Here is a 9547-nt window from a genome sequence, read left to right on the forward strand (position 1 = left end):
ACACTTGTCGGCCAAAGAAATAAGTGAAATGGTCTACCTAATACTTGTCATCAAAAGAAGTTAAAAGAAAAATGGTCGCGGAAAATTAAATTAACATTTGACTTTCCCAATTAGGAAACTGACCTATTTTTTTGAAATATTTATAGAAACTGGGCTATTAAAAAGTAACTGAGGGAGTATATGTATTGAAAGAAATGGTGCCATGACCGACTTTTAAATAGGTACTTTTCTGGAGCTTGTTTACGTTAAAGCTTTGGTGTTATGTCAACAGCAGGAAGACTCCAGTCGAGCCTTTATTAGCCTCTCCCTTCATCGATCAGCATTTCGAGTCAGGAAAAGAGAGATGGGAGTTCAACTGTTTTGGCAAGGAAATATTGAGCCTGCGGGTCATATTAGTGGATACTGGGCTCATATACAGTGCCTGTTAAACGTGGGTGTACAAAAATGATTATTAATTTTGAGGTGGCAAATGACAGTAGATGAGATGATAGACTTCTTTAGGCTGCTGCAGTGAGTAAACGTGGGTAAAGAAAAGAAGGTGACCAACTCGTGAGAAATTGCCCCACTTTATGAAAAATATCCTAGCAAAAAGAGTGGCCAGTGTAGTTCCATACCACCATGTGGTAGACATTTTGTATAACCCGTACAAATTGCAGAAGATATTCAATTGCCATAACAGATTTCACCAAGGGAATTAACATGATTTTGTGCAAGCCGTCTTTCCCCGCGAATGAGTTGTTCTTACATAGAACCAGTTCCACTGCTCTTCCGCGGATCGGTAGAAGAAGGCATCCAACTGTTACAGTAGCAGCCATGAATAATACAAAAGCCATGACAGCTTCCGCGGATCGGTAGAAGAAGATATCTGCGAACGAAGCTCGAATATCTCTCGTTCTTGCCTTAGCTTCTCAGGCTTCATCTCTTTCTCGGCGATGTAAAAATTTGAGCAAACCATTTTCAATTATTTATTATTGAAAGAGTTTTTGCTTATTGGTTGTATTTGGTTTTGGTTTCAGTTGTGTGGGAACTGGCCTCTGAATCGGCAAAATATCTGTTTCCAAAGAGATTCGGAGCTCAGACTTTAGAAGAGGCTTTGATGTCAGGTTCCACTGCTCGAATTATCTTTATCAAACTTTGTACTCTTAAATTCCTTTGATGTTCATCAAAATTTCTCCTAATTTATGTTGCTGTTGATTTTTAGTTCCTGATCTTGAATCGGTCAAGTTTACTGTGCTGACCCGCACCAAACAATATGAAATAAGAGAAGTGGAGGTATTTTTTTTTCTGTGTTCTCAGGAAGAAAAGGATCATCTTCGTTAATTTCTCAATCTGGATTGTGTACGTACAATTAGAGTTAACATTTTGGTTATTGCACATTGTGGGACACAGTCGTATTTCATAGCAGAGACGACAATGCCAGGGAAGAACGGATTCGATTTCGATGGCTCATCTCGCTCTTTCAATGCCTTGGCTGGGTATATTTTCGGCGAGGTATGGCAACTAAATACAGTACCAAAGAATCTCCAGTACTTCTCAAACATTTTTAAACTCTGGCCATTTTGATGTTACTTTCATCAGAATACAACCAACAACAAAATGGAAATGACTACGCCTGTGATTACCCGAAAAGCTGAATCCCATGGTGAAAAGATGGCAATGACAACACCTGTGATAACGAAGTTGGTAAGTTGTTTCAGATTGGCTTCCTATCTCAAGACTATATCTAGCTGATAGCATCTTCATTTAATCTTTGGTTCTTCTTGTTTGCAGTCAGGAAACAAAGATAAATGGAAAATGTCATTCGTCCTGCCCTCGAAGTATGGCGCAGATTTGCCAATACCAAAAGATCCTTCTGTAAAAATTACAAAGGTGCCAAACAAAATTGTTGCAGTATCTGCTTTTTCAGGTTTTCTTCTTCGTATGCCCATGAAAAAATTTCCAACATTGTTGCAGCATTTTCCAACAGTTTTCCAAACCATCTTGTTTCCATTTCTTGTCAGGTTTGGTAACTGACGAAGACGTCATAAAGCGTGAATCAAAATTACGCAATGCTTTAAAGAGCAACACTGAGTTTAGAGTAAAAGATGATGCAGTCGTGGAAGTTGCACAGGTAAACTCTGACAAACTTAAAAATCTAGTGTTTTGTATCCTCTGCCTTAAAAGTCACTTAATCTATTCTATGTGTTGATATACTTGCAGTATAACCCTCCATTCACTCTTCCCTTTGCACGACGGAACGAAATTGCTCTGGAACTTGAAAGGAAACAGGAATAACTAGTCCACCAGCCCTGCGAATGGAGACTACAATGTGCACTGAAGCGGAAGTGAGAAAACTTCCTATGCTATTGAGAACCCTCGGGTTCAGTAATGTAATGTTGTATATAACCATACAAATTGAGATAGATTTGTACAGAACTGCAGAAATATGTGTACTTTCTTTTGCCAATGAAGTTTGTGATTCTCATGTACAAGTATAAAAAGTACTAAAATAACTGATCAACATGAAAAGACAACAATACTTTTCATATATACTTTCAGTTTTCCAGACATGGTGAACACAAAGGGTGTCGGCAAATACAGTACGCACTGAACCAAAGAATTGTCTACTAGTAATACAAGAAAAGGTCATCTATTCTATGTTAGAGATACAAACTGACAAATCCTCACAAACAGAAAGATGAGAAAAAAAAAAGTATCAATATGATACAAGAAATGGCATGATCATAGTCATGAATGTTTCGTAGGAGAGTGTTGCTGAACCTGTGTAGCGAGGATCCTTCTCCTTGAACTTCTCAGTTAAACCCTACATAGAAAACACGACAGTTTCAGAACAGAATGCCTATTTAGAAGGGGATCAAGCCAAGCAAACCATCTACATCTAAATCCTCATAAGAGGCAATGTCATAAGCAGAACAAAATCACAGAATTTCACTGACTCACCTTCACAATCATCCCACACCTGCACAAACATCCAGACAGACGAACTAATTAGACATATGCCAACAACGAAACGATCTAATCTTACTCAAAAAAAAACAGACACTTACTCGACAAAGCTGTCAAAATTAAGTTCTCCCCTTCTTCCTGAACCGTCATCATACTTCGAGATAAGTAACTGAAGAACAGAAGGTGGGACTGCATATCCAAGACTGAGCAAAGCATCCTTTAATTCCATTGAGTCAATTTTCCCACTTCGATCTCTATCAAATCTCTCAAAAATGCCCTAATATAAGCAACACCAAAAATCAATCCATGTGTCCATTTCAACCGTCCTGATGAGCTGGTTGAATACAAGCTCAAAGTGATAAAATGCATTTGCTATATCTTAGGTGGCGGAAGGCCATATATGACGCATGTGTTAACATTCCATCAACCCTCACAGTTATCACAAACTCTGATTGTTATCCTTCAGCTACGCAACAATAACTCATGAATACCGGACTCAAAAGTCTAATTCATAGTCAAGTGAAATTCCCGTATTTAGACCATAAGTACAAGCAATGTGTAAGTATAACGACAATCAAAGCAACACCAAAAATCAATCCATATTTCCATTTCAAAGCATCCTGATGAGCTGATTAAAGAATACAACTAACCTTAGGTGGCCGAATGCCATATTTCGCCCAGCGTATTAACATTCCATAAAACCTCACCGTTATCACAAGCTCTGATTGTTATTCCTCAGCTGAGCAACAACTCATGAATATTCAACTCAAAAAGCCTAAGTAGAAGCGAAATTAAGAAACCGCAAATGGGCAAGGAAATTTTGGATGTTGTCATTTAGGCTGATGAAGTAGGGACTGGGTGGGACTTTTGCAAGTGATGAAACTTCATCTTAGTTCCAGTGATGGGGCTTTGGGAGCATTGTAATTCAGAAGTAGGGTGAAAGTTTGGAGCTTTACTGGCTTTGGCAAATACAAATGCAGAGTGAAAAACCACAGGTATACCCAAATAGTTGTACAATGAATAGTGCTTCGAAGTATTGATAACATTGATACACTCTTTGACAAACCAATTTCAGTCCCATAAACACAATGCAAACAAAAATTGAAGCAAAAAAAAAATGCATTAAAATTGACTTACTCGCCATTGTCCAAGACAACTCCAAAGTGCAGCAAATTCATTAGGTCCTGCAACAAAATGCAATTGAAAACATCAACATTCAATAAAACCCCCTTTTCTCCAATTTTTCCATAACCCAAAAATTCAATCAAAATTTGCTTACCAATTCGAAGAGGGTCATAGGCATTTTTGAACAAGAACATAAGCAAACGAACAGTTCTAAGACTAAATTTCTGATACCCAAAAGAAAGAGCTTCTTGTAATTCCCTTTCATCTATAAACCCACTTCTATCTTTATCCACTGTATGAAAACTCCTTATAATTTCTGGATTTGTTCCTTGAGGAAAACTCACACCACCATAAATCGAAGCTGGTGGTGGTGCCGGAGGGTATCCTCCTGATGACCCATGCCCATATCCAGAAGATGAAGGGTAACCGCCAGGCTGTTGTTGTTGTCCGTTGTACCTGTGTGAATTGGAAGATGATTGCTGCTGCTGGTGATGATGGTCATAGTAACTGTGTGGGTTTTGCTGTTGGGTGTATGATTCAGGTAAAGCAGGTGCTGATGGTTGTGCATAATGAGAAGAAGAGTAAGAACTATTGAAAGACGACATTAATGGCGGTTTTAGAAATTCTTTCAGAGAGGGGTTGTGGATTGAAAGGTGGTAGAATTTTTCAGGTAGGAGGTTTTGTTAGAATTGATTTGTTTATTGGAAAAGCTTTGAAATTTGTGATTGACTTCTGAATTTCTCTGATTTTGTCTGTTAATTTTGATTATTAAATCAAAGATAAGAAGAAAAAGTACAGAAGAGTAGACTATTTAAATACTGTGAAAACGTAACCGCGTGGCAAAGTCGGAATTTGGATGCTTATCTTAATTGTCGTACACGTGGTGGTTACGGAAATGGGTCGTAAGTTTCCTGTCGACCTAACGCTGTACTGAAGCTGACGCCCCAGGGCGTAAGGGTAGTTATGTGTCTGATTCATTTTTTTAAACAAGTTAGGTGGATCATTCCACCATTCCCCACGGAGATTATATTTTCTAGCAGCCTTAGGTAAGGCATCATCTAGTTTATTAGAAACTCTATAAATAAAAACACACTGTCATCCTACATTAAGATTACAGATGTTTATACATTTTCTAAGCAGAGGAACACTATGCCAGGTAAGAAGAGTAGAGTGATTCTTCAGATAAGAACTAATATTAACATTGTCGGTCTCAAAGATAACCTCATACCAGCCATTAGTCTTTGCTAACTCCATTGTTCTAAAAGTGTCCAAGTCTCTTCCTGATGAACATCAGCTGCTTTTTTTACTGATCCCTTTCCCATGACATATTTCCCTGCATGATTCCTAACTATCATACCAATACCAGCTAACAAATCTTTAGAGTTGAAAGAAACATCAATATTAATTTTAAACATATTCAAAGAAGGAGGATGCCAAACATGATGCTCTGAAGACCTAACTCTAATAGCATGATTAACATTTTCGGAAGTATTATCTAAATGTTGACAAGTCATATAAAAATTAACTTTACAGCTGACAGAGTATGGATTAGGGATGAGTTCTCAAATATGACTTTGCATCTATGTTTGCAAATGAAATGCATAATGCAAACTATAATGTGAATAGTGGTGGCCTTAGTGAGAATGTGAAAAGTAGAAGCTTGATTCTGCCAATTCTGAATCCAAGAAAGAACAGTAGTATGTTTCATTATGGAAGAAATATATTGAGGAAGAAACTTTCACCAGATGATCTACATCTTCAGGTTGATTAGAGTGACATAAAACATAAGTCTTATGAGACCATCCATATTTCGAAATAATTTATCCTTTATAGGGAAAGCATCATGAACAATCTTCCGCGGAAACAATTGATATTTATACAGCATCTTAAGTTTCCAAAGTTTCAGCCAAAATTGAGGAGAAATATTCATAGAAGCATTGTTAATACCATCATTCACATAACATCTTGTAAGCTGAAGAGGTAGTGAAAATTCCAGATGTAGTATATGGCCAAATAAGGATATTTTGTTGATCTAACTAAATGAGAATATTAAGGATGGAATTCACTTGATCCTCAGTGAATAGCTGGCGTAAGAGAGGAATATTTCATTGTGGTGTTGTCGAATCAAACAACTGAGACACCCATTGATAAGTACTGAGATTCAACTCACTCCAATCTTGTAATGCAGTGGGCATAGAAGGAATCCAATTGGAAGTCCATATATTAATGGTGGATCCATTTCCAACTTTCCATTTAACATATTTCAAAATAATCTGAAATCCAAAAAAAAATACTTTGCCAAATCCAACTAGACTTTGTAATTTAGTATCATTTGGAGGAGGAAAGAATTGAAGATCATTGTGAAGAAAATGTTTACCTTTTAAAAAAAAAAATCCCAAGTAGCATCTTGATTATGAAGAAGCTGCCAAGTCTTTTAGGTAATTTGACCTTTTCCCAGGGGATTGGTTGATAAGAATGTTTCTTTCTGAAGTTATTTGATCAATACTGCCTTTGAATTTTGTCCATTTGTTGAAGAGTGATTTCTGGCAATTTAAAAAGATGTATCTGATACATCCCCATAGTGCTTAGAACTAGACTAACTTGAGTATTTCTCCCTGATTGATTCACAATTTTACTATTATAACCCTGTAGTCGGTTATTTATATTGTCTAGAATTCCTTTACAATTTTGTTGTCGAGAATGATGCATAAGAAATGGAATTCCCAGGTATTTTTCACCAAGACCAAGTTGTTTTATATTTAAGATACCAGAAATGTTGGTTTTCTGAGCTGGAGAAGTATGCTTACCAAAAAAGAAAGTATACTTTTGCATGTTTATAAACTGACCAGAAGCTTGGCTGAACATGTGAATAATCTTTTGAAGATGCTGCATATGAATTGCAGTTGCCTGGAAAAAAAACAAGCAATCATCCGCAAAAACAGATCATTAATAGGAGGACAATGCTTGGTAATATTTAAACCATGAATCAACCCAACATCTACATTGCTTTGTAAGAGCCTTGAAAAATCTCCCATGATAAAAAAAATAAGTAAGGTGATAAAGGGTCACTTTGTCGAATACCACGACTAGGGGAAAAAGTACTACTTGGACTACCATTAATAAGAAATGAGATATTAGTAGTTGAGTTACATTGTTCAATATGAGTTATCCAATCAGAATGAAAACCCATCTTCCGAAAAATTGATAACAAGAAAGACCATTCTACCCTGTTCAATATGATACAAATATGCTTTCTACCTTGAACATAAGTTGTTTGGGTTGGTGAAATAATTTTGGATAAAAGAGGCTTTAGTATATTTGATAGGATTTTTGAGATAATTTTATAGCTCACATTACGTAAACTAATCGGCCTATAATCAACAGGTGTTTCAGGGTATTGCATTTCGGGAATCAGAACTTGATAAGTATGATTAATTTCCCTGAGCATGTGCTTATGAGTAAAGAAGTAATGAACCATAGAGATTACCTCATTACCAATGGTGTCCCATCATTGTTGATAAAATCCATCTTGAAATCCATCATTTCCAGGAGAATCCCATGGTCGTATGCTGAAAACCACATCTTTAATCTCTTGAGCATCTGGTAATCTAATAAGACTATCATTTTCAGCATCAGAAATGCAATGATCAAAGAGCTTCAAAATTTGATTATTAACAAGAGGCTTTGAAGTGGTTGAAATATCAAAAGAGTGTGAAAGTAAGACTTGTTCAATTTCAGCTCTAGAATCATACCACAAACCCCAAAGGATCTTTTAATAGCATTAATGTTGGATCTTATTTTATGATAATTGGCCATATAGTGAAAATAAGAAGTATTCCTATGTGTATCTAAAAATTTATCCCCAGCTTGTTGCATGAAGTACTCTTTCCAAACTGATAATCAATGTAGCAAAGAATTACCAAGTTGTATTACCTTCGGATGTGTAGAAGGCATATTTGTATCATGACAAATCTGAAGTTGAGACTGAATAGAATGCAGACTTATTTCAATATTACCAAAGGATAATCTTTTCCATTGTTGAAGTTGAAACTTAGTATACTTCAGCTTAGTTGAAAATTAATAAGAAGGAGAACCCAGAAATTGATGGTGCCAACTTTTGTTTATAGTTGCAGTGCATGAAGGAAATATAAACCAGCATTTATATAACTTTAAAGTTGAATGCTTACTAGAATGAGGAGTTGTATGCAAAATCATGGGACTATGATCAGATGCAAAGGGAACTAGGTGTTGAAGATTAGCATTAGTATAACTATTTATATAAAGATTATTAACAAAGGCTCTATCTAACCTGACAGAAACATGAGAGTTTCCCGATCTATGGTTTGACCAAGTAGTATCAGAGCCAAAATACCCAATATCCAAAAGACCCAGTTGATGGACAAAATCTCTTATATGATCAGAATGATGAGAATGCTTAGAAGGACTATGAGTTTCAGCATCATTGATAGTAAAATTTAAGTCACCAACGAGAACCCAAGGAATATCAATATGATTACTCTTGTTTAAAAGATATTGCCATTGATTAGCATTATCTACAGCATTGTGAGCTCCATACATGAAGGTTACCAAAAAAATATGGATTATTATCATGTGTATGAAGGATATCATGAATAGTGTCAGAAGTTGTATGCATAATTTCTAAATCAACCCCATTTTTCCAGGCTAAAGCAATTCCACCAGAAAGACCAATAACTGGATAAGACAAAAAATTGGGATATTTAGTATGAGTAAGGCAAAGTTGCATTTTGGATGTTTGAGCCTTGGTTTCAGACAAAAGAAATATATCAGGGTCATATTGGGTCAAGCAAAATCGAAGATAATCTCTAGATACCCTGTCAGTTCCAAGATAAAAATATTCATGATGAAAGGAAAAAGAAAACCAAGAAAAATTAACAAAAATAAAACCAATTAAAACTGAAGAAATAAATTGATGAAAAGTAAGAAACTAAAACGGATAAAAATAACAACATGTTTCCAAGCATCAGTGCGGTTCTGAGCATCATAAGATTGAGCAACAACAATGTCCCATATAGAATTATGATTACCAGCATTAGGAGAAAGATGAGAAGAAGCAGAACCTTGATTGTCTAAATTTTCCTGACTGTTATCTGGCAAGGCATGATCTGAAACAGTTGTCTCATTAGCAATAACCAAAATATTATTGTATCGATTTCTCTTCTTAACACCACTAGTACTTGCAACTTCACTTGATATAGTAGACACGGGTCTTGAGCTAGAGGAAGGTCTAGAAACCATATGTGTATTATTTGAAGACAAAGCTATATCAGAATCAGTAGTAGAGTATAAACAGATGCGCATACCATCATACGGTCTTTATTGTTGTTGATCCATAGGTTGTCTTAATCTTGATCTTCTCTGAGAGCCATGTTGTAGAAAAAGTTTTGCTTCTTCTTGAGGATTCTTATATTGAGGATAAACAGGCGCACCAAACCCA

General features: G+C 36.1%; 2 protein-coding genes across 2 annotated transcripts; one reads left to right on the forward strand and one right to left on the reverse strand.

The window, feature by feature from the left end:
* Nucleotides 1-343: 343 nt before the first annotated feature.
* On the forward strand, nucleotides 344-2529 carry LOC113311760 (heme-binding-like protein At3g10130, chloroplastic). Its single transcript, XM_026560558.1, has 9 exons — nucleotides 344-430; nucleotides 856-934; nucleotides 1017-1103; nucleotides 1202-1272; nucleotides 1390-1491; nucleotides 1579-1683; nucleotides 1771-1906; nucleotides 2001-2110; nucleotides 2200-2529. The coding sequence occupies exons 1-9, from the start codon at nucleotides 344-346 to the stop codon at nucleotides 2272-2274; spliced, it is 852 nt and encodes a 283-aa protein (XP_026416343.1). The 3' UTR covers nucleotides 2275-2529.
* Nucleotides 2494-4843, reverse strand: LOC113310208 (probable calcium-binding protein CML48). Its single transcript, XM_026558803.1, has 5 exons — nucleotides 4226-4843; nucleotides 4084-4130; nucleotides 3048-3223; nucleotides 2941-2959; nucleotides 2494-2803 (listed from the first exon to the last, which is right to left on the reverse strand). The coding sequence occupies exons 1-5, from the start codon at nucleotides 4674-4676 to the stop codon at nucleotides 2696-2698; spliced, it is 801 nt and encodes a 266-aa protein (XP_026414588.1). The 5' UTR covers nucleotides 4677-4843; the 3' UTR covers nucleotides 2494-2695.
* Nucleotides 4844-9547: the final 4704 nt, after the last annotated feature.

This window comes from Papaver somniferum, chromosome 9 (genome assembly GCF_003573695.1).
Source record: "Papaver somniferum cultivar HN1 chromosome 9, ASM357369v1, whole genome shotgun sequence".
NCBI classification, from domain to species: domain Eukaryota; kingdom Viridiplantae; phylum Streptophyta; class Magnoliopsida; order Ranunculales; family Papaveraceae; genus Papaver; species Papaver somniferum.

Excerpts from the sequence above, each read along its gene's own strand:
- LOC113311760 (XM_026560558.1), top strand. The coding sequence starts at position 344 with ATGGGAGTTCAACTGTTTTGGCAAGGAAATATTGAGCCTGCGGGTCAT. Across the intron at positions 1,492-1,578 it reads CTGGGTATATTTTCGGCGAG|AATACAACCAACAACAAAAT; the intron begins GTATGGCAACTA and ends TACTTTCATCAG. Across the intron at positions 1,684-1,770 it reads CACCTGTGATAACGAAGTTG|TCAGGAAACAAAGATAAATG; the intron begins GTAAGTTGTTTC and ends TCTTGTTTGCAG.
- LOC113310208 (XM_026558803.1), bottom strand. The coding sequence starts at position 4,676 with ATGTCGTCTTTCAATAGTTCTTACTCTTCTTCTCATTATGCACAACCA. Across the intron at positions 4,131-4,225 it reads CTATGACCCTCTTCGAATTG|GACCTAATGAATTTGCTGCA; the intron begins GTAAGCAAATTT and ends ATTTTGTTGCAG. Across the intron at positions 3,224-4,083 it reads GTTGTCTTGGACAATGGCGA|GGCATTTTTGAGAGATTTGA; the intron begins GTAAGTCAATTT and ends TGCTTATATTAG.